Below are 27,918 nucleotides of genomic sequence, written 5' to 3'. Positions count from 1 at the left end.
TAACAGTCAGTGTAACCATATTTCCTTTGAAAAGCAAATAGATGGCCTGCACGGAGACATCCAGCCTCAGAACAGTATCAAGCACATATTTTAGCCACAGTGATTTAGCCCTTTGTGATGACAAAGTGATGAAAATGAAAAAAATATTACTAAATTGCCTGAGCTAGGTCACTATCCTCTGAAATAACAGGTTTCCATAGACATGGATTTGCAACTCAAGAAGAAACATACGGACAGTTTAAGGTGCTCACTATTGAAAACCTATCAAAATTCATAATAACTACTTGTTTTCACCCCTTAACATAGTTGATAGCTGTACATTTCACTACCTTTTTCTGAAAGCCATTAGAGCAACTGTTGCTAACAATTGCAGAGCGAAGGACTTTTGCTGTAGGTAAAACACTGCCACTCAAAAATTACAAACGTTGCTGTTCTCTTTCTGTGGTTCACAGAACCAAAAGATATACCCCCCACTCAGTGACAACACACAGAGCAGCACAGGACCAGGAATGCAGAGCTAGCACGAGGCAGTGAATCAGTCCTTGATGGGCCCTCAGTCATGCCCCAGTGCTGTCCTGAGAGCCCTTCCATTTACCAACATGAGAGTGGCACTCGCTGAGTTGACTCCTTAAATGATCCTGAGCCACAGACTATAATATACTCTGGACAAGCAATGGTGAATGGATGTTGGAAAATCTCCAATTTAATGGAGGTAGAAGTTCCAATTTGAATAAGCTGTTTAATATGATATTCCCTCACTGTTGACTTGCAATACTGTGCTTCACATTAATTTTTATGAAATTTTATATAACTGCAGATTTGAGCAATCCCCTTGACTTCCATAAGGTTGGGGTTTATTGCACGCTGGCTGGTTCTCTCCCATGCAACATACAGTGCCCATAAACTTCAGGTTAATTAACTCACATCTGGTTTTCCACTAGCAGAAACACTAAGTTCTACAGTCAATTAGATTGAAGTACTTTGTGTTCTCACTTATCTAAGGAAGAAACTAGTGCATCTTTGATTTTTAAATCTACATTCTACAAGTCAGATGCCTTGTTAGAAGGCCAAGGGTTATTAATTTTAAAAACAGAAAGTAGAGCTTAATGAATAATGAATAGCAGCTGTTGGAAACAAATCTTTGTAGCCCCGGGACTGTCTTTCCCTATGTTACAATTACACTTTGATTGACCTCAACAATAACTAACAAGCATGCCCAGATGGATCATAAACCAAGTATATACTGTGTCTACATAGGGTGTAAAATTTCACATCAATGAAATGCTCGGTGTCAGTCTAACTTTGTCCCATCATACATAAATCAGATTTGCAAATAACAGAGCTAAGATGCTCATTTTCCTAGGGAGAAGCTCTTCACTAGCAATGAACAAGGTTTAGAAAAAAACCACTAGTATGTGAGATGGCTTACCTCTGAAGAAAAATTCCTGTCCTGACAAAGAGCATGGGATTCATTCACTGTGAATATTTAAGGACCTGAAGAAGGAGACACAGATTTCCAGATTCATAGAACTCCCCTGCAATTCGGAGGCTGAAAGAAAATGAAAGTTGGGCTGTTGGAGCACTTGATGTATTTTCTCTATAAGGGACTGTGCTAGGCGGCACCTGCTTATTTTGGGGTCTGTGTGGCATGCCCATGGAGCCCATTGGGGTTTAGTACCTTTATCACAGTGTAGAAACTGAGCTTAGGATCAAAACAGTAGGGAATAGAAACACAAGGACAAAACATCTATACATGCAAAACCAGAAAAATCTGGCTTGTATAGTCCAGCAAAGAGATTACTCCCAGCTTTACCTTCTGTCTTATCAGATAGTTATCAGATAGGAACTGTGGCCTACAGCCAAACAATTTAGGGATGAGCCACTAGTGAATAAAACGCTTTGGCCTTGGGATTTATCTACTCTCTCAGCTTTTGAGGGCATTTATCCTCCTTCACCAGGTTAAACAGAGAAACAATATCTCTTTCACCGTATCAATGGACTTCTCCTAATTCTCCTACTTAAAACAGCTACACGCTGTTTGAATTATTATTTATATTGCTAAACATGGCAAATTTGTTTGCCACCATTTCTTCCTGTTCATTGTTACAAACCCTAACATTTTTACAGGCACTTTCTTCAGGCAGACAGCAGAGAACACAGAATTACTCAGATGCCAAAATATCCCAGGTCCAGCTTTGCAGTTTCAAATTACTTGATGCATCCTTCTAAGACCACATCATGGTACCTTGCACAAGCTACACTGGCCAAGTTGGTGCAGAATGCAAGCAGCGTGCACCTCACTGCAGAACTGTCACTGCATGTCCTGCCTCTTTCCAGCAGAAAACAAGGTCAAGCACATCCTATCTTTTTGCAGCTTCCCACTTCATTTAACGAGCTGTGAGTAAAACAGACTGCATGACAAACATCAACATGGATTCTGCCTCCCCTTTTGCTCAGGCTTCTCTTGGTCATGTTCTTTCCAGCTGACATTTCTGTTGTAAAATGGTTCCTCGTTCATCTCAGAGTTTTAAAGAGAAGCTATATGAACAGAGTTTCCTGATCTCATTCATCTTTGAAAAGAATTTCTTTATAGATTCTTATCTGATCAGAAATGCTTTGCTCAGGAGAATATATCTTCAGAATGAATGTAATCCCACTGATTTCAGTGCAGTCAGAAACGTCATCAATTAAAATATAGCGGGTGGTGCCTCAATTCAAGCCTCAGGATGGCAAGTAGAAACTGTAGCTATGGTATCATTTCAAAAACAATTTACTGTTCTTCCTGGCATGGAGAGGGGGAAAAAATAAAATAAAAACATAGCAGTACTCACCAGGATAAAAAGCTACATAGCTCCACTGCCATCCTCAGCCAAAAGCAAACCCCAGTCTCTCAGACCATCTCCTGCCAGTGCTTCAGGCTGACAAACAGAGGTCACAGCCTGCTCTAGCTTCTGATGGATCCCAGCCCAGGTGGATGGATTTGGGAAGTAAATTCCAAAGCCAAGGTCAAGTGTTTCTGGCTGACTTCAGTTACAAGTGCTGTTTTAGAGGAAGAGAAGCAATCTCCCAGGTAACCATTTAGGGCTTTTTAGTTAAAACTCCCACCTCAAATTCTACCCAGGAGCTTATTAGCAAGGGAGAGCTGATCTGATTCTTGGCATAAGGCTTCATGTTATGCACAAGCTCTAGTTTCCAGTGGCGTCAATGTACAGCTCTGCGCGTGTGCGTGGCAATGACATAATCCAGCCTCGAGGTGTCAAAGGCATGGATATCTGTGATGAGGTTTCTCCTCGGGACAGAAAAAGGTCATTTGTCATTTTTCTTCATATCTATGGGGTGAGGGGCAAGGCAGATATTTTGTCGAAGACTTTCCTTTAAGTGTCCTGGATATCACTGGTCTTTGAGCCCTTACAAAGGTTCACTTATGGAACTGCTCTGTGCTTTGATTCATATAATTTGCTGATCTCATTCTGATTAAATTAGTAAAGTTTTGTAACTGTGAAAGCAGAGAGGTTTTCTGGTTGCTTTTTGTTTTGTTTCTAGTGGATTTGGGTTATTTTGGTTCTTTTTTTTTTTTGGGGGGGGGGGGGGAAGGAGGAAGATAGGGGAATCACATCAGCCCCTAAACTCCCCTGGTATGAAGGATACGTAGGATGCCCTTGAGAAATTTTAGTGGATTAAATGTCTTTCTTTGCTCTACACAGAGCTTATTTCTGTCATGCCCCTTAAAAGCTTATGGAGGTCAATTCATTTGTCTGCACTTCAATTCAGGACAGAGCTATATAGGATTGCATTCTTTGGAAAACCCATTTAAAATCTTCTCTCTTCATTTGTTCTTTTGGCCATAATAACATAAATAAACAATTGCCTTTAGGACTGGGCAAGAAACTGAAGTAATACTTCACTGTGCTCCAATAGACTTTCTGGGACAAAAGCATTTCAGCAGAAATACACAAATACTGCGTACTGAAGTTCAAGTAAATTCCTACATGTGTAAAGGCAACTCAAGTTATAGATAGCCTAAGAGTGAGAGCCTGGCAGAACCAGCTCTGACACACAGTCTGCCTATCAATTTATGAGTAATACAATGTGGTACAGATGCCAATTAGGTGGGTCTGGAGATTTATTCAAATCTTTTCTATGATGGAACTAATTCATGTAAATAGGAGGCTATGTGTTCAATTACCAAGAATGTATTTCCAGCTAAGTACCTTCTTCACAAACAAGCCAGCATGAGGCTCCTGGTCAGTGCACCAAAGCTGCTTCTACTGGATAAAAAGCTAGAGATCAAAAGACCACTCCAGTTAAAAAGCTTTGTAAGAGAAAAGGGTCACAAAAGCTATCTAGGGAAACAGACTGACAGAAGACTGAATGAGAGATTACAGAGCAGGAAAGCTTCCTTCTACATTATATTATGAGCAGCAAGCATTAAAGAAAATTCAAGCACTCTTTCACTTTGAAAATAAAGACCTTGTTACTGAAGCAAAAGAATGCTAAACACGACTCAAAAAATATAGCTTTGCTTTAAAATCAATTTATTCTACACTACTTAGCTAATAGAGAACTTCAGTCAACTCTTCTTCTCCTGGAAGGCAAAAAAAAAAAAAAAAAAAAAAAAAGTGTGGAATCATTTCCACCAAAAATAAGGGATACACAACCAGGGGTTGATCTGAAAGTCAGAAAATATTTTGATTTTCAGGTGCATCCTAAAATAACATTAAAGCTCCAGCAGTCAGGAAAAGAGATTACAAAGGTGTCATAGGCTCCCTACCACCAAGTACCCATTGCCAGAGCTCTTCAGGATATGCTCTCCGTAGGCACTTTTTCAAGGCTGGGGTGGTTTCCTGTTACCAATATTCGCCTCCATGATTCATAGCAATATACACAGAGGGCTCTCCCATCCCTTTTCCCTCATCTGGGAAGGCATATGGCTTAAGCCCATCTTCAAATTCTTGTTTTCTCTCAATTTTCAATTCAAATAGAAATTCTATAATACAGAGAACTGTGAAACAAGGGTCAAATGTTAACACATGTGGAATACACATCCTGAAGGACACCAATTATTGCTATGTAACCTCTCAATAGAAAGTCCATGTGTTTATTCAAAATCAGTGATGGCATGAAACATCCATCACGTTCACAAGTTTCCAGAGTCACCTGTGAATCTTCACTGTAAGAGTGGAAATAGAGTATGATTCCAATATATTTTAGAAATTGTAGTGTGTTTTAATGGTATAAACTGAGCTCCAGGCAGCCAGCCACAGATTCCTTACAAAGATGAATGCTATGTTTTTACTACAGTGAACTCCAATTACTTCTTACAGTGAAGGCTATGGTTAAACCACGGATCTTAATAGAGCCCATCACCACCCACTCTCAAGATCTCCACAAAGAGGTAACTGCTACTCTGGGGCTTCAATGTAACAGAGACAAATCTTTTTAGATATTATCCAGAGCACTATAGAACATAAAAAGGCAAAAACCTCTTGTGTCCTAGGCATGCTAAAAAAAAAAAAAAAAGGTAGTAAGTTGTAGGAAAGAAAGTTGGCAGGCTTATACTTTTGTTCTAGTGAAAATTAACTAGCTTGAGGAGAAGTAAAGGCTGGATTATGGAATATACTCACTAAAAAGAAGATTGTGGAGGAATAATATGAGAATATACAATACAATGACTGATCAAATGGTCATCTTCCTGGAAAGGCTTAGCAACGGCACACTGTCAGCAAGTACTAAACTCACAATTCATTTAGATGTGGTCACTTAGAACCTAAAATTGCAAACTGTATTTTTTGGAAACAATACTGCAGTTCTATTTACCACCTGCGCAAAATAGCCACAAACATTACAAAAAAAAAAAAAAAAAGAAAGAAAAAAAGAAAAAAGAGGTGCCTACATACATCAAAACCAAATCTTAAGAAAAATAAATGACATTTAAATGAAATACACCTATGAATCTGAATGTGCCTCCCTTAGTATTTTTTCTCATTTCAATTGCAACAGGCTAGTATATGTTCTAAGTGTACTATTAATCCTTTTGTTAAATAAGTAAAATCCCCTTGGTTTTGTCAACAAATGCTGAGATATTCCAGCCCTGAAACTTCTATCATATACATCCTGATGTATCCCAAATACTGCATCCAGCACATTTTACCAACGTATATTCCACCTGCATTGTTCGGGAGGATATATGGGTTGGACTTGGCGGGACTGAAAACAAACTGTAAAAAGATTATGGAGATTAACCAATTACACAGAACTTGAATCCAGAAACACAGAACTCAACAAAAAAAGTTTCTATTCGGTAAAGATGAATTCCCTGTATCAGACCCTGTTGAGATCACAATAAAAAACACAACACACAATCACAATAAAAATATATTCTTATTAGGACATAAATAAATGCAAGAAATGCCACATCATACTGCAGAAGTACCTTGAAAAAGATATCTTTCAAGAAAAATATCCCAAATGCCTACCAACTACTCCATGTTAAAAAGAAAACAGAGGTCACATGTGAATCTAAAGAATAGTAAGTTAATAAACTATCCTCCTCCAAGCTTCCAGGAGAAGAAAAACAGAAGGGGGTGTTAAATCTTTGAATAAGTCTCCTATAAAGACAGCCAGAAATGATGCCTTCAGCCACATGAAAGAGAATAGAGGGATTTCTCTTTTTAAATTAGTCTTTATTGTGTGCTTCATAAATCTTGATCACATATGGTATTTATTACAGGGATTTATTTTTTTTCTGCCATAGCCCTGTGCCTTGCATTTGGTGCTTTCTATTAATTTAAAAGGGAAAATGTCCAAAATTCCTTCAGTTCCATGAATGAAATTTTATGGCTCTGGACAGGGTCATAGTTGCAGCCGAGGAGACTGAAGAAAATACAATATATGCATTCATTTAGTCAAAATCAATGAAGTAGAAAGAAAAATCTTGATTGTTTTATTCCATTTCCCTACTTCATCCTTGCTCAGATATCTTTTTATAGGTAGGATGGGAATTCAAGCGTAATGAGATTTTTTGTGCCTGTGTAATTTCAGGACTTGCATTGCTCACACTAAAGCCCACCAGAAAATTTCCATTACATACATTACTTAAGCCCCTCTACAACTGACCAAACCCTTCACAAACTTGCCAAACAAGCAAAGCCAATTCACAGATTGACACAAATTCACCTCCCCACCGAGGCCATGAATCAACACGTATATTAATCTAAAAAGAGAGACTGGAATGACCATGGATAAACACATTCCAAGCTTTTTTTTTTTTTTTCTTCAGCTGGAAATTGACCCACATTTGGCTTGAATTAAAGATTCATCGCAGTGAAACAAATAACTAAACAGAAAGATATGAGTCCCTTTGAAGAGCGTGCAAATCAAATTTGGGCGATAATTAGCAGCAGACAATTGAAACCTACTGTTTATTTGCACAGAACCTGATGTTACTGAAAGGCAGCTTGAATTTAGGCACACTGAGATCTGAGTGACTGAGTTTTCACGAATTAATTTAACAGTTTAATATCTGAGGTAAAAACAACCATAATTTTTATAAAAAGGAGACAGATGTACATGCGCTTAAATATTTCATTTTAGCTACTGTCCCCTATTGCATAGTTACTGCACTGTCAAGACTTTGTACGTTGTAATTTTTTCCCCAGAATACTCCTCTCTTGGAAGAGTCATGCATAGTGATGCTGTAAGTAGAAAGGAGAATAAGCTGCTCATGTAGTAATATATTACCTCCTATAACGCCTGCCCAACTTAGTCCCTGTTTACCTTGGTTTGCCAGGGAACATAAATGCACGTGTCGTCAGCTGTGTGTTTGGGGAACCAAGCAGTTTTTTCTTGAGATATGTTTGGCCCCAGCGTAAGAGCTGAACTACACAAGTTTGATTCTTCCTATAGGCATGTTATTGCCTCATTTAAATCTGACTTCCACAGTGACAGAGATGATGGCAGGACCACTACTGCAGCAGGAAACACAATGTCTCTCTAAGCAGCAACCCATGGGAAGAACTTGGCCAGGGAGAGACTCCAAGGCTGGTCATCACTTCAGCTCAGCTCCACAGGAAACAGAGTTTTCTCTGCAGCAACCCACTGCTTTTGCCTCCAACGCTGCTGCTGCTGGAGAAACTTGCAACACTCCCTCCCCTTCCCACCCAGACAGCAAACAGCCAGCAGCTTAAGGATAACCGCTGTCCCATCTCATTAAATGTTACAGATGGCACTTCTGAAAGAGCTGATCTATCCTCACATGTAGCACATTGCTACTAAATTTCCATACTACTGAAGCAGAACAATGTCTGTTAATGTTAATATTGCATTATCATGACTAAGATTTTTGGCAAAAATAATATTGTTGCCTATTTCCTTTAGGAAACCAGCACAAATAATACCAATAAGGAAAAAAATATATCTTGATTAAACGAACCAAACCCTATCTGTTCCCACCCCTAGAAAATAAAAGCTTTGGGACACTGTAGGGTACACTCCTTTATACGCATTAAGGGCAGGTTAAGAGCAGGTTGGTGGACATTTTTTCTGCTGGCAGTATCATTTATTTACCTTCCTCACCTCCCAGTTCTTCCTACCACACGCTGCACCTCACACACCTTTCATTTCAGGTAGCCAGATGAAACAACCAGCTCACAGAGCACACTGTGAGCTAAAGGGAAGTAAAATGTCATTCTGTATAAGCACATAACTGCAGCCTTAGACTAAGAGTGGCACAGGCACAGGAGGTAACGTACTGAAGACAAAGTGGCTCCTGAAGACCCTTTCCCACCTTCTTTCCAAGCAATTTACTGACAGTCTCCAGTTCTCCTCCTGGGTTTGTATACTGTATGTCACCTAAAAACCCAGTTCCCACGGCTTTTTATCCAAATAGCCTGCTTTCACATTGTGCAGCTTGAGAACTACCCTAAATACCGCTGTAAGCACACTTTATTGCCTTAAAGAATAATTCACATCAGCTGCCACCAGATGACCCCCTAAAACAGAAGCAGCGCTGTACCTACATAGGTATTAAAATCAAACAAAAAGCTACACATCTGTTAACAGAAATTAACTGGATTTTAAAACTGACCAATATTTTCTATTCTGTGCTTCACTGAGAGCAGAGATCAAAGGAAAAAGAAGAATCAGTTGAGTAACAGAGCTGAAGACAAGGAGAGGGAGTTGCACATTACACAAGGCTCTGTTTCCAGGAGCTGCACGGACTGAAAGCACAGACCGGAGAAACACTCCTTCCAGATCTCACCTCAAACAGCAAAACAAGACATATTGGTAAGGCCAGAGCCCCTTGCAGACACCGAGAACCAGTGAAAACATCCTCCTCTTCTCTTGGTGGCAGAGCAGGCACGGCCACACAGGCACTCCTCGCAGAGGCTCTGAAGGTGGACCACCAGCATGAAACATGTCATGGCTTCCCAGAGGAGCAAGCAGCAAGAGGCCTGCTGTAAGGAGGGGACTGGGCATAGGCTGCAGCATGAGCTGCTTCCCCCACCTCATGGAGGAGCCAGAAAGTGGTGGGGGACCCACAGCCTCCACCCATCTGGAAAAATCCCAAGAAATGCCCTTTTCCCAAGCCCCATAGCTCCTGAATTTTTGAGAAGAGATTCCTGTCCCAGATGGTCGAGTGTGCACAGTTGAAATCTTGGGCTTGCATTTTAAGTATAGAGCATTATTAAATTTACAGGAGATTCAGAGAAGCATCCTAGAGTCCACTAAAGAAAAGTATCGCTCAGATCTCTACCCTGAAATTTGCACTTACAATTCTTTTTGGTGACAGATTGTGGAGACTGTCCCCATTCAAGGTGAATTGGTTTTAACCCCACCATGCTGCAGGCTTCTAAACCTTGTACCACCAAATGCCATTGCTGCTGCACAAGATGGCGATTACTACATTGTTATTACTCTGGAACAGTTATAATATTAATAAAAGGTTTGTTGGCTTCCCTTGATGTTTTGCTTTGTTTCACTATTTGCCCTTTTTCTCATGTACTCCAAGTTTAAAGGTAATATCTGTTTCTGTGTCAGCCACAATGCTGTCAAGTTCCCTTTTATCTGATTCCTTCATAAACCTAAGCAAACATATATATTTTTTAATTTCATGTCTCTCAACTCCTTGTCTTTTTGCCATGCACTTTGTTCAAATTAATTTATATAGAATCATAATATCATTATCTTGATCCAGTCTGTTTCCACAGTCTCAGGTTTTTTACTCTTTGACACATTTACCTTAAAGAGATGTTTTCATTGTGGTGTCTGAACCAATACTCACCCTGACACCAAGCGAAGTACCACACAGCTGAACTAACCCAATGTATTAGTTTGGTGTTAAATGCATAGCAAGCAGCAGCTAAATTAGCTTTTCAAAGCCAGCACTCTATTGAGACTGCTGGGAAAAGTTCGCACTTTTCAGTGCTATTGTGCCTGGTTACAGAATCTAGAATTATAGGAGTTGGAAGAGACCTCTACAGATCACTGCTAAAAGGAGATTCCCTACAGTGGGTTGAGTAGGAAAGCACCCAGATGGGTCCTGAGTATCTCCAGAGAAGGAGGCTCCACAACATTTCTATACATTTACATGTGCCATTTACAAAAAAAATGGGTCTGCAGAGTAAATGTTAGCATCTACCTGTACTCTAGTGCCTTCTTACTTCTTTAGTGAAGCTTAAAACAAACAAACAAACAAAAAACCACTCCCAAAATGTGTTACCTGGAGATACCAGTGCTTTCAGCAGAAGCCCACTTACCTGGCTGAAGGCAAAGCCAGATCTGAGTGCAGCCAGGTGTTCCTTGTCTGTGAGAACACTGCCACTGCAGGTCTGTGCATCCCTATGTGCAGAACAGGATACAGTGTGCAGCCCCAAATAAAGTTTTTGCAAGAATCTGTACCAATGGAATAAGTAAGTGTAAATAGCTGATAGCAATTAGCAGAGCTAACCAGGTTTTGCTCCCATCTCAGTAGGCAGCAGTTTGTGGGTTGGATTTACCAATTTCCCCGCTGTGGCTGCTAAGTGCCTTGCCAGCTGGATGGCAGATTGCTCTTTGGCTGGGTCGATTACAGCACTAAATAATGAACTGTATCACAGACCGATTTCAAGGTGCAGAAAAAGCAGAGGCTCAAGTGTCTGAACATGACCCTGCCATCTGTGCAGACAACAGCTGCCAGCACCACATTGCCATGGGCTGAGGGTGAGGTCAAGCCTGTTCTCCAGGGATATGCCAGCAGCTACATTAGTGACGGATCAGAGACCGTGGATGACAGTGGACATCAGATATCTTTCACACTGGAAGCAGACAAAGCCTTCTAAGATCAAGTGCATTCACTTGGTATGGCACTTCATGAGGGGCTGCCTGAAGTTGGGAGCTACAGCATACCACTGACCCTCCAACAGAGAGGTATGGAATGCAGCATTTTATGGTACACACTCAAGAGACAGCTCTGCTAAAGATGACACCTACTGTATTTGCCGTGCTTCACAAAGACCTTGGGCTCAGATCAGATTCTACTGGATCAGCTATCAAAAACCTAAGAACTGATACTGTAAGTATACATGTGGAGCACAAAAGGAACACTTGATAGAGTCAGGGCGTAACTTCTCAAACAGCAGCAGCAAGGTCAGGGGAAGCTGACAGGCAAGGTACCCACACCATTCTGTGCACTGAGACAGGGATCCTTGGAAGAAGAGCAGGCGGTCACGTAACTGGAGGTGGCAGCAGATCCAAATGATCAGATCGTGGTGAGTCTGTGTAAGTGCAGGAACACACTGTATGAAAAACTGCACGGGGCACAGTGTAGCACTGACTTGTTCTCTGCATTTAACCAATGAGAGTGTAAGAATGAAATATAGGCTCCCTTTAGAAGACAGGCATACAGATTTCTGAAATTCTATTGTGGCATAGGTTTGTTTTGTTTTCCTTTTGGTTTTTTTTCTCCTAAGCATATACTAAGCATATGAGTGTTAACTTAATCTTTTAACCCCCAATGACACATTCTCTTCCCAGATCAAAAAGGACAGAAAGTAACGCATTCTTCTCACATATCCAACTCCTGCATGACCAACAAAAGCTCGATACAAAAGTGCAGCCAGAGAAACTGAAGTCATACTTAGCCTTGCACAATTAAATATATCAGTCTTCACAAATCTTGCTAAAGCATAACGGGCACAGCATTACAGGCTGGATGAAGATGGAAGACTTCTGATGGAAGGACAAGCATGCAAATAGTATTTCCATGTCCTCAGAGACATGGAAAAGTGTGATCAAAAGACCAATTAACCTATGTTTGCATAAAGGGATAGAACAGCTGGGGGGGGAAAAAAAATGTACTTAGAGTGAGATTTTGTTATTATCCATAAAATTTTAAGACTTATCTCATTATTCTGAAGTGCACCAGAAACACTCCATTACACACAATTATTTAAGCCCTTCTACAACTGACCAAGCCCTTCACAAACTTGCCAAACAAGCAAAGCCAATTCACAGATTGACACAAATTCACCTCCCCACCGAGGCCATGAATCAACACGTATATTAAACTAAAAAAGAGACACTGGTATGATGGTAGATAAACACATTCCAAGCATATTTTTTTCAGCTGGAAATTGACCCACATTTGGCTTGAATTAAAGATTCATTGCAGTGAAACAAGTAACTAAATGGAAAGATATGAGTCCCTTTGAAGAGCGTGCAAATCAAATTTGGGCGATAATTAGCAGCAGACAATTGAAACCTACTGTTTATTTGCACAGAACCTGACATTTCTGAACTGCTCCTTGAATGGACACACAGGCAGCTGAGTATTCTCTGCTTTTCAGCTCCCAGCCCCCTTTTTTTCTTTTTTTAAGCTTTCACAGATGACTGAGTCAACTCAACAGCTCAAAGCTACTACCATCTTTTTAAGATTTTTTTTTCCCCCCACAAGAAGCAAACAAAAATCCTTCAACTGTTCTAAGAACAACTGACCTTTAAACACTTATGTCTACTGCTTCTCCACTTCCCTTCCAAAAACACACAAACCCAGCACTTCAAGTCAGTAACTGTCTTTGGATTGCAAACAAATGCAACTACCTTTTGCCTATAACATGTTGAGGTTCCTTTAACCTGATCTCCCCTTTCGTGACAGCGTTAATTCCAACCTTCAGACTTGCATCCTTGCAGTGACTGGACCCTAAGATCAGAAGTACAAAAGATGGAACTGTCATAAAATTGCAATTAGCAGCTTTCATTCTGAAATGAGCAGGGCAGACAAATAAGTACATAAACAAAATTCCCAAGTTTTCACTGTCTGCAAAAATCATTCCCCAACATCTATGTTAATATTTATTCCTACTAAGGTAGGCAGGTAAGAAAGAACATATCTTGACCTTATTTGGGGTAGATTCTAAACACACCTTCACCTTCAGCAGAAGACTTTCTGAGCTAGCATTTCTACAAATTCCAGATGAATTCTCCCAATAACACACATAAGGAAAATGGGAGTACAGACAAATAGTTACAACTGTTTGTATGACCATGCTTGATCACAATTGCTCTGGAAAAAAAAAAAAGAAACCCACAAAAAAACTAATCTCTGACAGAGCACTACTACAAGAACTGGTAAAAATAACTTTAAGCTACTGGTACTTGAGGATCCTTTTTTACTTTGTAGTTTGAGATTTGACTGCCAAAGGATAAAACAACAAATCAGGGGCTCCTCTTCAGGCTTCCACAAATTAAACATGGTGTAATTCAAGAACAGTTCTTCAACTCCTAGCACTGAAGTTAGGAAACAGTTAAGAGTTAGTTCTCAGACTGGCTGTCAAAGAATCAAATTTCTCCCGTAGTCAAGGAAGAGTAAAATAATGCATTCTCAAAAGTTGAACACTAGTTATTACAAGTGTCATTAGGTCGCAGACATCTTCATTGAAAACTCAGAATTTACCTTTCACTGTATGGGAGTTCTCTTTTCCATCAATAAGGAAAATGCAACCTCACAGAGGGGAAAAACAGAAACAACTTAAAACCAATAAAAAACAGCACAGTAGCAAGTAGCTTCCACATCTTTCTTATCTTTTTTAAGAAGTATGTTGCCAATGACAATCACCACTCACTACAATGAAAACACCTCAGTATTTTAGTCTACTCACAGTTCTTAGTAACCTTCCTCCTGAATTTAATACCAGACCTTGCAGATAAGGCACGTTCCTTCACAACTGCCTTTCAGAGTGTGTAGGGTCCACTCTTGAAACAGTTAAAACATGCAAGCCTACATTCAAGTACAATACTCATTACATTATTAAATTAATCTTTTACCTATGGAATTCAGGTATTTTCATAGAAATGTAAGGAGGAAAAATACGCTGTGACCAATAATTTTAGATGATATGTTAAGTCCATGATCTAATACAGCAGTGGATACAATCCTGTGCCAGTTCCAGAGCATAAAAAACATCCAGTGTTCTGAAAAAAAATCACATTTAACCATTTACATCCCAGAGCTGCCCACAAAATCCATCTCCCACATTTTCCTACCTGCCTGTGTTTCCCAAACTCTGGAGCCTGCTCTCCTTCAGATTCACCTGAAATCTGTGCATAGAGGTTTCTTTGTGCACAGAGTCCCTCATTCCCAAGCACTCTGTATCTAACCTTTTGCAGACGCAGACTTATTATTTGCCCCTGTTAAATAGGGCTTTCCAAATCCCCTACTTCCTAGTTAATTACACCTTGAAAGGAAGGTGACATTGGTTAACCTTTGTGATATTAACTACACTTTTATTCTGTTTGCCATTTATCAGCATTTAGATATACCTGGCAATATTTAGCTGAAAAGAACTACAGCAGTTTTCCAATCATTCTGCTCCTGGCACAAAGGATATGCACAACACATGCATCGTCCCAAGTAGGCTTAAAAGAAGAGGGAAAAAAAGGTCTATTAGATAATTAAAATAAATACATTTAGGTTCTGTGTATTAATGCATTTTGAAATTAGACTTTGGAAGGAGAAGTTCTAGTCTGAAGTGCAGTCAGCTTCAAACTGAATTAAAAACAAATGATTCAAATTCAGTAATGGCAATATTAATTATATGGCTTACAAAACTTAAAGAACTCAAGAGAGAAACAGAACACATACAAACGTCTGTTTTGTCAGTGCTGGCCCAATAGCTCAAAGCTGCAAATTAAGAAAGCAACAAAATACCCATATTTAGAATATTAGACCCTTCAATTCAAAACAATCACTGATGCCAAATTGGGCTGATTGAGAGAGTAAGGTTTTCTATTTTAGAACTGTGTAGTAATTATTAAAAGTAATGATGTCTAGAGAGAAAAAAAACAATCTACTTAATACAAACACATTTCTTTTTTATCACCACTCTAATTCCATTAACTATATGATACTGTCTACCCAGGTGCAGAGATGTTAACCACTGTAGTGTCTGGAAGTCCTTGCATCACTTTCCACTGAAGGAAAAAACAAATTTAGTGGATTTTTAACAAAAGAAATACCATCGCAGTCCTTAACTGAAAAGCTTTTTCCATCCATTTCAATGGACTGTGGATAAGGTCCTAAGCACTAGATTTCTAGAAAGGCAATGCCAGAGGCCTGCACTGCATCTGTCCAGGGACAGTTGAGCTGTGTGAGGACAAAACTGTCTTAGGAAATTAACTGGAATGAAAGACCATTATCTGGACAAGCTGTAAAATTGACAAATGCATGGCAACTCATACAGCCAAGAGTTCAGCACAGTTCTGAAAATTTGGTGCTCGGCATGACTGCATCATGCAGTGAAAAGCTCTGCAGACATAAAAGCTAGCTGAAGTATTAAAAGCCATCTAGATGCATGTGCATGGACTAACTTTGCTTCCCCTTCAAAGCACCAAATTCCAAAATTGCTGTCATCCCATTCATTTAACATAGTTACAATTTACCTCAAATGGGAACATTTCATTTTCTACAGATTCATTAAAAAAAAAAAAAAAAAAAAAGGAAAAATGGAGTACACTCCTGCAGTACAAAAGCAGTAGTGAAGGCAGAGGACGACATTCCAGAGACCTGGTAAGCTGTAGATGATGGCACACACCTTAACAAAAGCTAGCTACACATTATGCTAAGAGTATACTAAGAGTATGCTAAGAGTATACTAGAGAAGGGCCTTACATTCTGAACTAGCTTCTCTATTTGTAAAACATTTTTCCCCAACACGTTGTATGCTACCCCAACCCCCTCTGAAATATGCATGGCATTACAGTAAGACAATTTTATAATTTTCTTCCCACTATATGTCCTTCGTCTTTTTCTGCCCCAGTACAGCAAGATTGCTCAAATTTCCTTGTTTATCTGTTGCAAATAGTTATTACAGATACTTCTTTTAAAACTTCTTAAATAAGCTATGCATTACCTCGCATGCTCAAGAACCTCCAGAAATTCTGCCTTGAAGGAAGGAATAAACGCAAGTAGCTATCCCCTCACCCCAAAACCATTATTAAAAGGCAACAAAAACATACCACGCTCTTGTAACAAAAAGATAATCTGAAGTGACCATGAGCTGCATAGTAAACTGTACATCCAATGTCTTCCAGCCCAAAAGGCTTGCCTCATAATTTTATGTGGATATGCCAAAGAGAAAAAAAAAACCACCACATTTAGTCATCCTAACCCAAATAGAGATTAAAATAACATATAATTGATTTTATTCATTTTGTTACTGACTGAATCCATGTGAGAAGCTTTCAAAATGCAAGTTTATTTTGTCTTGTTGACAAAATAACTGAATACTAACCATAAAGACTTCTACCTTGCAACATGGCAGGCCCTAATCCACGATGAGAGGTGGTGTACTTCACCAATCCTTCATTTTCATAGCCTCCAAATATAAAGTGTTGAAGTTCCAAGCATAAGAGCTTTACTAGATCAGAATCTCAGCACATTTTCTGAAAAATTCAACCACAGTAAGAAGTCATTACCCCTCTAGAAGTAGGAAGAAGCATTACATCATCAGCAATTAAAGTATCTTCTTCTCACAGCCAAAAGAAAGAAATGGGAAATACTGCCAACATGGATGAGATGGCTGGTTGACAAACACAAACTCTTGTTCTACTATCTCCCCGAGGTATCAGGAAGATGATGCCTCATTTTGTGAAAACAGACAGCAGAAGGAGAATGTCTCTCAGCAACCTCATCATGGTAAGATTTGTAACAACAACATAGCAGGATCACTGTCAATCCTGTTATTCTGGTATGAGTATTACTGTATGTAATGCTGTATGCTATGCCATTAGAACCAAGCCTCAGTAGCATATGTTCAAAAGTTTCATAGAGTATGAAGAGTTGGCCTATATAATATTATATAATATAGAAATTTTTAAAAGCACGGAAGTAGGAATACTTTGCAACCATATTACTAAAAACTGAGAGCAATCCTCTTTTGGAAATGTAAATATTCAACTTAGTTAAATCAAGACAATCACAGATACGCATTTTTCCCAAATCTTTGGCTGTATTGCAATGGTTGTTTCAATTTGTAATCTCCAACTAAACATTTCCTATCCATGGATTAACAATATATTTACTGACTTGTGTCTTTTAACAGTATTTATCCAACATAACAAAATAAACTGCAATTTGTTATACTTTTTTTTTTTTTTTTACAAAACATTTTATAAATATTTTTACAAAATGTATACAAAGCAATTTCAAGTGAGACATACTTTACAAATGAAGGTATTTAAGCAAATAAAGTCCATACCACACTGACAATAAGTGACACATCCTCTTTAAGTGAAGTCAGTCTGTAAGGCCTCCCTAATCTAACAGATAAATTATACTAAAATCTTCAAAATGAACATCTTTTTCTTAATTGCCAGTTTAAAATTTGTTTTAATATTAGGCAGTATTAAATAATATTGAGAACACAATGCTGATCCAGCAAAATAATGAAAACATGTTTAAAGTCATGCACATTCACAATACTTTGCTGGATTCAAGTCCATATGATTAATCTAGACTTCTTCTTACAAAAAAAAAAAAAAAAAAAAAAAATCAACACAACAAAAGAATTCTTTCATTTCCTGTTTCGTAACGTACCAGAACTCCTTTAGAACTGAATTTAAAGGAGTGAACAACAGAACGTGATCAATCTAACATTTACCTTGCTAGTTCAATGGGCTCCTCTCATAAGTAGTTCAGGGAAATGTGTCTGACCAGATCAACAATCATTACTTTTTGCAATTTGCCATTTTTAATGTCATTGCCCCCCATCCCAAAATTAGATCCAACGGAAGACACACAGCCTGATATACATCAATTGCCTATTTGCTGTACAGACACTGTATCCATTTTGAGGTGGCACAAAAAGCAAATGTATCAATAAATGTGCAACTTTTTTTTCCTCTATAAAAGAATGAACTAGTTAGCATACAGCTGCGTAACTGACCGTTTTTCTTCTCAAATAGTTTAGAACAGTTAAATTTCCCAAATCATCAAGTATATACGCATCAGAATACACAGCCATGAGCATATTATTAAATCAAAAAAGGCAATAGGTGAAGACTATATCGTCAGTTTCACCCGTAACAGAACAAATCACTGCCTGAGAGTCTATTCTATGGACACTTAGCTAAAAATTTAAAACTGGCAATGCTTGTTATTACTTTGAATATTTTATACAACACTCGGGAATGTTGGGTTTAACAAACATGTATTTTAAAATTGGCACAATTTTTTTTAAATGGCAACTAGTAACATACAAAAAAAAACCAACAAAAAAACAGTATTTCCATCCACTCCTAAGGGAAAATGAATTTTAAACAAGTTCATCTTTCTCATGTTGCTTTTGAGATTTGGTTTCCTTTAGCGGTCAGACAGTGGATTGTAGCTCAATACTAATTTGCACTGTAATCTTTCACTGTCACAAGGACATAATTCTGCTTACTTCTACGGTATTCAGATGGACTGAATTACATGACAACAAAACTCTACCTTTTGTTTTCCTTCCTGGCAATCTAACTGACAACCACAGTTTGTCACGATGAGCCTCGAGGTTATGAAGACTGTAATCATTAAGTCTGGAAAATGATTGGTAATTTCTAAGAAACTGGAGGGGAGGTCTGGGGGAGAACATAAGCATATCTTAGAAATCACAAAAGCTGTATCCTCCTGAGCAGACATATGTACTACCTGCACGAGACTAATGTCAGCGTATTTATTTATGTGCACAAAAGCACTCATGACCAAAGTAAACTATGAAAAAGCAGCATGGGCAGCAAAAAAAAAAAAAAAAAGACATCATAGATTAAAATAAATAAATAAAATAATAAGATTCTATCTTACCAACATGACAACAAGCCAAATGCAAAACGTGCAATAGTTTCACTTGGCTCTACAATATGAATTAATAATTACACACTTTTAGATATGTTTTAACAATGGGACTGCTGATCAACTTTGGTCTGTACATATCTTGATAATTATGACTGCTACAGTGGATGCTTCAACATTCTCTGATAGCAAAAAGCAAAAAAAAAAAATCAAAAATAAACACTGGCCTTAAAATCTTTTCTGAGTAAGGCTAATGTCCTCTTAAAATATAAGCTACAAATATCTTAACAGTTTTCAAATAAAAGTGCTTTTGACACTTGGTCTAAAAATTAAAAAATAAAAATAAAAAAATCAAAGAAAAAAAGATAAAAAAATTATACCACTTCAGAAAGACTCAAGGCTGACTACATCCAATTATAAAATGCAATAGCTCTTGAAGAAGAGTTAATATATATGTAATATATATATAAATTCATGGCTCTATCATGGCCTCGACCTGTACACAAGAAGCCATTTACTGGCTTCCAATCTACCTTCCTTAGTCAAGCATTTATTACTTCATATCATGCCACTGTGACTAAGACCATATAATATCATCTCACAGACTAAACTTACCCACTACAAACATATCAAGGACTAGTTTCTGCTCAAAAAGCAATAGAAAAGCACTTTAAGTTCAACTTATGAAACCTTGTTAACACAGTGATGACATCCTTCCAACTTAAGACTCCTAGAACACAGATTCCATTACAAAGCAAATTATCACTTCTGAATAGAGGTACAGTGGGTTTTCCAGAACAACTTAAAAATCTGATGATTTGTGGAAAAGGGTAGGGGAGAATTGTTGCTTCCATCACTTTTTAAAAAAACGTTTTCTTAATAAATATATCCTTTCAAATGACTGTGATTGTCAGTATATTACCATATTACATAGGGCCTAATGACCTGCAACCTTGTTATGCTGCAGGACTGCACAATTATCAAAAGCACTATTGTAATAATACTTGAAATAGTAAGGCCCTAACAGACTGCATTCTAACAAGGATTAACTTTACTTGGCTATCTCACTGTAACCACAATGAGTATTGCTCTCAAACACAGAACAGAATCTAGTTTAGAAAGGTTAACCTTAAATGTATGTCAGGCTGTACTTGTGGTGTCATTCACATTTGCTTCTGCTAAGAGAAACATAACTTTTCCAAGGTATTGTAACTATTAACACTCTAAGATACTATTTACAGCTGCTTCTAAAATAGAGTCAGTTTCTACACCTTCACTGTGGTCTGGAATAAATTTTTCCAAGCAGTTTTCCTGTGAAGCAAGAGGTGAAAAATTAGGAAATTCTAAGTCAACAGAGCCACTACTCGATGCCTCATTTTGTGTCGGTCTCCCAGTTTTTTTAAGTTCCAAGATATTCTTAAATGTTGTTTCTAAACTCTTACTCAGCAGTAAGTCTTGCTGGGGTTCACTGGAGCCTTTCATGTTATCAGGATGTAAAACCTCATTCTTTGGAGGGCTCCTCAGAGTTTTGTCTTTGAAGGAATTATTACATGTTACCTTTGAGAAAGATTGGACTGTATTCCTTGATATTTTATTGTGTGTTCCATGACTGCTTCTTGATACAGTTTTTGACAAGTCTTCAGAACTCAAAGAATTCTCAGCTGACTTGGTAAGAACTTTACCAGCCATCTTTTCTTCAGAAAGGGCCTTGTACTGGCTCCCAGAAGAACAATTAGCTTTCTCAAACTTTAAAGCTTTAGTGAGGCTTTCCGATTTTTTAGTAGTTCCTTCTTGTGATGTCAAAATGTTGTTAGGCACTAGAGGAAGTTTACTGTGATTTGTGGACTCTGCTGTGCTGAATTTTGGTCGGTCTCTGGCTTGAGTTTTGGTAGTCTGACTTCGAGAAGGTAATGTTTTGCTAGACTGATGGTCACTTTTGCTGGTCTGTGCTTCATCAGCTGTTTTATCAAATTGTTTGGCAGAACAACAAAAATCAGCCTGATAACCATCTGAAAAATTAAGCAGCAACATTTTATTTTAGCTACGTTTACTAAAACCATGTTTAACTATTTAGCATATGTTTACAAAAAAATTGTTCAGGTTTTTCTTAGTATTCAAATTTGGGTAACATCTACAGTCTAGTAATACACATCTTAGGAAATATGCATATGCTTAAGAGTAGGAACTTATCACCAAATTAAGCAGCATAGCATGCAAATAGTGTGCGCAGCAAAATCATACTAAAAGTGCTGTAAGTATTCTAAATATTCTAACATGCTATTAGAAAGACTAGTATTTCAATCCTCTAAATTGTACTATCATACTTCCTCTGAATAGTTTTTAAGACAGCTAACAATCAGTGCCTCAGTGTGCATAGAGATTTTTTTTTAACTAATGATGCTATGCAAACATGCTTAAGATTCAGAAGTTAACCATCACTTACCAGGATCCACTAGTGCAAGACGCTTCTCCCGGGTCAGAGATGCTCTTTCTTCCTGGTTAAACATCCTATCAATCATAACCATTTCGGCAGATGGATTTATCCGCTGCAGCAAAAGGAAAAAAAACACTTCTGAAGTCACTCATATGTCTGTACTAAATTAAAACACTTATAGTTTAGTTACTTTTCAATGGCTTACATACATGTGTGAAAATCATCCATAATTCTACAGCATCTTCAATGATCCTTACAATGACCACAACTTTTGAAATTCAACAATAAAGTATTATTCACATTTTACTAAATTTAACAACTGGAATCACTATACTAGTTGTAAGTGTTACAGCTTCTCACAACTGAATACATTTACCACTGTTTTTCTTTGAAAACATGACATGCAGTAATTTTCAGAAGGAAAAAAAAACAACAGGAAAAATCTTGCAATTGGGATCACCCCACGATCTTGTTTCTCCTCTGCACTTCTCTCCCAGTAGTACTGGTATTTTCAAGTAGTTTATGCTGAGTTGCATTTTGCAGTCCATGCCTTCATGCCAGTGGATGCATCCAACACAGAAAAAAAGCTCACTGGCTATTAAGTCACAGCACAGGTAACTAGCTCCAAATTTAAACATTCTTCTAGGTAACTTCATTCCAAAATGACTGAACTGGATATATCATACAATATTCCAGATGCTAAAAGAACAGATTTTCACCTCTCTCTTCCACATCTGCAACTACTTGCAAATATATATGGATGGTAACTATCTCTTAAACAGGACTGCCAGATTCCAAAGCAATATTAGTTGTGACACTTCTATTATGCAATCCTGTCTTACTATGTATTCCTGCCCCTAACTAGAATGATTTGAATGTCTTTTATACTCAAATTTAATTTTTTCGGACTTGAAAACTACTGTGTCTGAAGCCACAATGAGATCCCCTGATACTTCAAAAATACATTCTTTCAGTAACTCTGTGCAAGTTGGATTTTTTTTTACCTCTAACCTGGGACCGTGAAAGCATTTCAATTAGTAGCGTTTCTGACAAGAATAGGAAACCTCAGTTTCTAAGGACAAGTAATGATTTCCTAAATTACAATGAGTCACCAGTGTGCCCTCGTGGCCAAGAAGGCCAATGGTATCCTGGGTTGATGAACATGGCCAGAAGGTCAAGCAAGGTTATCCTCCCCCATTACTCTACTCTGTTGAAACCATATTTGGAGTACTGTGTCCAATTCTGGGCTCCTCAGAAAAGACAGAACTTCTAGTGACAGCCCAGCAGAGGGCTGCAAAGATAATCAGGGGCCTGGAGCATCTCCCTGATCAGGAAAGGCTTAGAGACCTGAAACTGCTCAGCCTAGAGAAGACAGAGAGGATCTTATCACTGGTGATAAATGACTACCACGCATTAGATAAGTGGATGGGACCAGGCTCTTTACAGTTGTCCACTGGAAGCACAGCCTGCTCAGAGCAAGTGCAAAGTATAAACAAACAGAAGTTAATGTGCCCTTAACATCTACTGAATTTATATAATAACAGCAGCCATAGGCAGTGTGTCAAATGAACTCAGTGTAAATCACTGATTTTAAGATATGAGTCTACACTAAAAAATCTAAGTTGGTCACTGAAATTGCTGGTACAATAGTAAACTTCACATATATGTGTGTATATATACTTCTTTACATGCATACACATAATGATATACCATTAAAGAGAATTAACGAAATTAACTGTAATGCCAGCTCCTACCTTCCTGTATTATTTTTACAAACTCAATCACATCATATAAACATTTCTTCTATCTGCATTATGCTCCTTACCATTGCATCTTCTATAAGTAAACATCTGTATTTGTTCAGCATAGCTTGTGTCCTCTTCAGTAGCTGTGTAGCTACAGATTCAAATTCACTGTCCACTAGAAAGACAAGAACATACTTTCAAACACTGTACTTCAGTAACCTGCACAAAGTTTAAAATGTTCCCTTCCTAATTGCTCTAAATTGCACACAGAATTCTCTCAACACATTAATTACAACTCCAATGCCAATTTAAAAGATGGAAATTACCTTTTCTTAAGTCTTCCTCAGTCGGCAGCGACCCCTGGCACACATGATATGAAAGGAGTCTCTGAACTGCATCATTTAATGATCTGAACTGACTTTTATCTGGTGTCACAGCTTGCATTTGATCCTTCTGTAACTGCTGTAGCATACTGCAATGGAAATTGGTATCTATAATTAGCACATAATCTAAGTTTATACACTACCAAAAACTAAAGGGAGATGAAAATTGGAGAAAATATCTGTAATAAAATTACAAAAGAAGCCAATGACTTACAAAGCTCCTTTAGTTAACTGTTTAGCAGCAGGTCGTTTCTGTCCAACTAAATGACCATCCACCTAAGTCCAAAGTAAGAGACAAATTATAGCACATCCCTTCCTTTGCAAAGCTCACATTTCAGCATTTATTTTTGCCAGCTAAGTGTATCAATACTAAGTGCAATCACCAAGCAAGTATGAACACATTTAACCATCTCATGTTTTCATAAGGCAAAGTAACAATGAAATATGGAAGTCAGTTCTCTTAGATCACAAACAATCTTGTTTACAGGCAAATTCAACTGCAGTGCTTATACATTCTTCACCAGGAAAAAGGCTGGTTATCAAATTTAGCACGTGAAAAGGTTTCTTTTTGTTTGAAAATAAAACTGCTCTCAAGAACTGTCTTCCCCATGTCATCTTGCCCAATACTGATGGATTAAAAAATCTGTCACAGAAGTAGGCTAATGTTGCATATGTAAATTCTCACAAGCCATGGTGTTTAGGTCTGGGTTGAAAGCAGTCCTGGAAATTTTTTCAGTGTTAGCAATACACATATAACTATGAGATCTGTGTCTTCTGCATTCCTTACCTTACTAATGATTTATGAAATTATTTTGCAGCAAAATGCTGTCCTAAAACATGTTGTTCTCTAAGGTGGTAGAGACTCAGGTTCCAATTATACAAGAGGCATTACTGCAATCCAAATCTTCTCCTGAATAAGTTATTGCGAACCCAAGGGCTTTTGTTTAATACAAACTATTATTTTTGCTTCCAAGACACTAGCCAACTGGTCCAACAAAATCAGTCATAGAGGAAAAAGCTACTTTTGATTTAAAAACAGATTGGGTGAAAGCTCTTTTAAGTACAGAACATCCTCCTTACCAAAGCAGGAATGGCAAGAAGCAGGCATACTGCAACGGTACTTGGTACCTTCATTGTACAGAAAGCATTCACCTTCACATGAGAAAGCAAATCTGACCAATAATTAAAAAACCAAGCTAAACTCATAACTGAGCACTAATTCATGCTCTGTACAACACGTACTTCAGTCAGTACAGTTACAGCAGTGAACAGAAGTTGTAAATCAGGTCCTTCCCTTTTTTTTTTTTTCCTGTGATTTTGTAATTTAGCTCCATCCACAACTAAACCTGCACCTCCTAGCCTAACTCAAGCCCTTACCTCCTACTCAATTGCTCAGTCTGGGAACGTAACAATTGTACCCTCCCTCAGAACTTACTTGTATTCTATAAAAACTGGCCTCCCCTTCCAGCCCCAAACCCCAGAAGCAATGTTAAATTTTTTGTATGTAATTCTCACACACAAAAGAAAACTTTTGGTGGGAAAAAACATACGCTGAGGAAAGAAAACAATGCAGTAAGAATCAAAGGCTAGATGGAATTTTCCTGTTCCTTCTCATAAATCATCCCCACCCAACCATGTACACAATAGCTAAGTTTACAAGAAGTACTGCCTAGCTCATCTTCAACTAAATGAAAGAACTGTGATGTCATTTCAAATTATCTTCAGGAAGCAACAAACTCCATAAGCAAGGACATCTCAAAACAGCATTTTCAGAATATCAACTGGCAAAATACTCAATGTTTGCTATGTCAACTTCACTGAAATTTAAAGGGAAACATGTAAGTTAAAGTATTCTCTACCTGAATACACTGAACTGAAGATGATCCTACTCCTTTTTCTTGTGATGTTCCAAGAGACTGCTGTATGATTTTTCCTCCAGAGTCCTGCCCTATAAAAAAAACATTGAAAAGATTGTCATTCTAAGCAAGAACAGAACTATTTAATGTACCTATCCCAATCATTCTATTTGAGTTTTTGGCTTTTAGATGAAAGATGTCTCACAAGTTTAAAAATACTGATATAAATACTGTGGGGACAAACTGGCATCTAAAAACAGAACAGGACTGATACTCCGTGCTGCAAACTACAGAAAGCCTTAAATATAAGGATTTCCTATCACACCACTGTAACACACCAAGAATTTCAGTACCATAAGTACAATGTCCCAAAAATTTACTGAAAAAAAAAAAATCACAGTACATTTTATCAAACTTTTCCATATTCTTCAACTATCCAACTTCATTGAACTCTTCTGTAACTAACATTTTTGTATGAATTTATTCATACTATCACAAGGGAACATACAAAAATTTCAGAGAATTCTATAGCTGACGTCTGTATTCCTCCAAGTTGCAAAAAAGAAGAATAAAAGACAGTTCAGTTCCATTGGATTTTATAGAGGGAAAAACTAATTCTCTACAGACCAGATTCACCTTTTCAAAAAGCACACACTGAACAATGAAAAATTTTGTTTGCAGTCTCCTAAAAAAACCATTCTGATCACCTCTATCAACACGAGCCAACAATGCAAGTCTGACACTGTGAAAAAGAATCTATTGCTGCTGCAAAAAAAAAAACAACCTGACAACAGAATGATTTTAAAAAGACCATGGTTGACCTGATAGGGTGTTGCTCAGAAGACTTGATAGCTGATGTTGTCTCAAATTATCTTGAGCCTTGGACACAGAAACTGGTGATGTCTGGTTCATACCTTTCTTCTGTGGCACATGCATTAAAAATAAAAATAAAAAGCTGAAGTATTTACTGAAAGCTTTAACAAAGAGGAAAAGAGCAAGAATAGGCAAATGCAGCCCTATGCATCCTCCTTCAGCCTCAAGCTTGTCACTGGTGAAGTCTCACCTTGACTTTTTTCACTGAGTTCAAGAATTGCGTACAGTAAATCAGCAAGGAATGGAAACTCCACAAACAGAACAAATATACAGAGGGTACATTCTGGATGCCCTGAGATTCACCCTGACTCAAACTAAAAGCAGCCTTCAGGTAGCTAAGCTTTTCAGAGTCTCAAAGCTGCAAAACAGTCTCAAGAAAAACACTCAATAGAACAAACTCCCCGGTGTTCAGCAACTGAATGATACTGACCTTATGATACCATACAACATTTAAGACTTAAGTACAAACAAGCTAAGGAGATTCTGGGAAGCAGTAGAATCTGTTCCCTATAGTTAAGACCACACTGGCCGCTTTTTGGTTCCAAAATTTTACCTGAAAAATGTATTCTTTTACAGCAAAAAGGAATTTTATGCTTTTGTAACTGCTGAAACTCACTGGCCTCAACATGCATCCTACAAATACAAAAATAGAGACATATGAAGAGAAAGTCAGTCTTCAAATTACTCATCTGCAAACAAAACATTACAATCTGTGCTAGCAGTTTTGGTGAAGACTGAAAATTTGGTCCTACATGTTTGCCTTTATTTTCTAAATAAAGCCACAATATTACACTGCTTGTTTTGGTCTCAGTTAACAAAAAGCAAGAGACCTTTGGGAAAAGAGAAAAAACAACAGTAATTGGTGCAATTCCATTCTGAGATGATAGCTATCAGTATTTTAAAATGATTATAGAGGAAAAAAAACAAACCAGACTAAAACAAAACAATAAAAAGCAGAGTTAATTGTTAGTTACTAATGATGTTAGATGCTAATGAGTTCAATACTGACATGCTTTGAAAACTCATTTATGAAAGCAAATAAATTTAAGCTGAATATAAACTAGAACTGCATCAACTGGACACTTCTCACCCTAAAGGCATGTTCAAAACATTTAGAATTATTACTTAACAGACCTCTTCTTCGAGATATTTTTTACAAGCTAAACGTTTACAAACAGCTTTAGAAAGTATTTTCTCCTAAGGACTTTCAAAAACACCTTTCACCTTTTCTTTGACTGCTTCAAATTTGAAAACTTCTAACTGCTCCAGATCCAAAAAAACTATAAGCAAGCAAAATGCCAAAAAAATCAATGGTAAGCAGTTG

General features: G+C 37.8%; 1 protein-coding gene across 10 annotated transcripts in view; it reads right to left on the bottom strand.

Moving 5' to 3' along the window:
- Nucleotides 1-16,864: 16,864 nt before the first annotated feature.
- BICRAL (BICRA like chromatin remodeling complex associated protein) overlaps nt 16,865-27,918 on the bottom strand; it is a 42,257-nt gene continuing 31,203 nt past the window's right edge. For all 10 annotated transcript variants that reach the window (XM_090135125.1, XM_090135121.1, XM_031595107.2 and 7 more), the window contains 7 exons: nt 26,543-26,642; nt 25,725-25,813; nt 24,080-24,141; nt 23,809-23,954; nt 23,563-23,657; nt 21,747-21,849; nt 16,865-21,312 (listed from right to left, as the gene is read on the bottom strand). In XM_090135125.1, coding sequence (XP_089991251.1) covers nt 20,519-21,312; nt 21,747-21,849; nt 23,563-23,657; nt 23,809-23,954; nt 24,080-24,141; nt 25,725-25,813; nt 26,543-26,642 — 1,389 coding nt within the window. In that variant the 3' untranslated portion in view covers nt 16,865-20,518. The remainder of the gene's footprint in view (nt 21,313-21,746; nt 21,850-23,562; nt 23,658-23,808; nt 23,955-24,079; nt 24,142-25,724; nt 25,814-26,542; nt 26,643-27,918) is intronic.

Source organism: Phasianus colchicus, chromosome 2, assembly GCF_987193195.1.
Source record: "Phasianus colchicus chromosome 2, bPhaCol1.hap1.1, whole genome shotgun sequence".
Classification (NCBI taxonomy): domain Eukaryota; kingdom Metazoa; phylum Chordata; class Aves; order Galliformes; family Phasianidae; genus Phasianus; species Phasianus colchicus.
The sequence above is the reverse complement of the archived record's forward strand: the minus strand, read 5'-3'. Positions and strand labels throughout refer to the sequence as shown.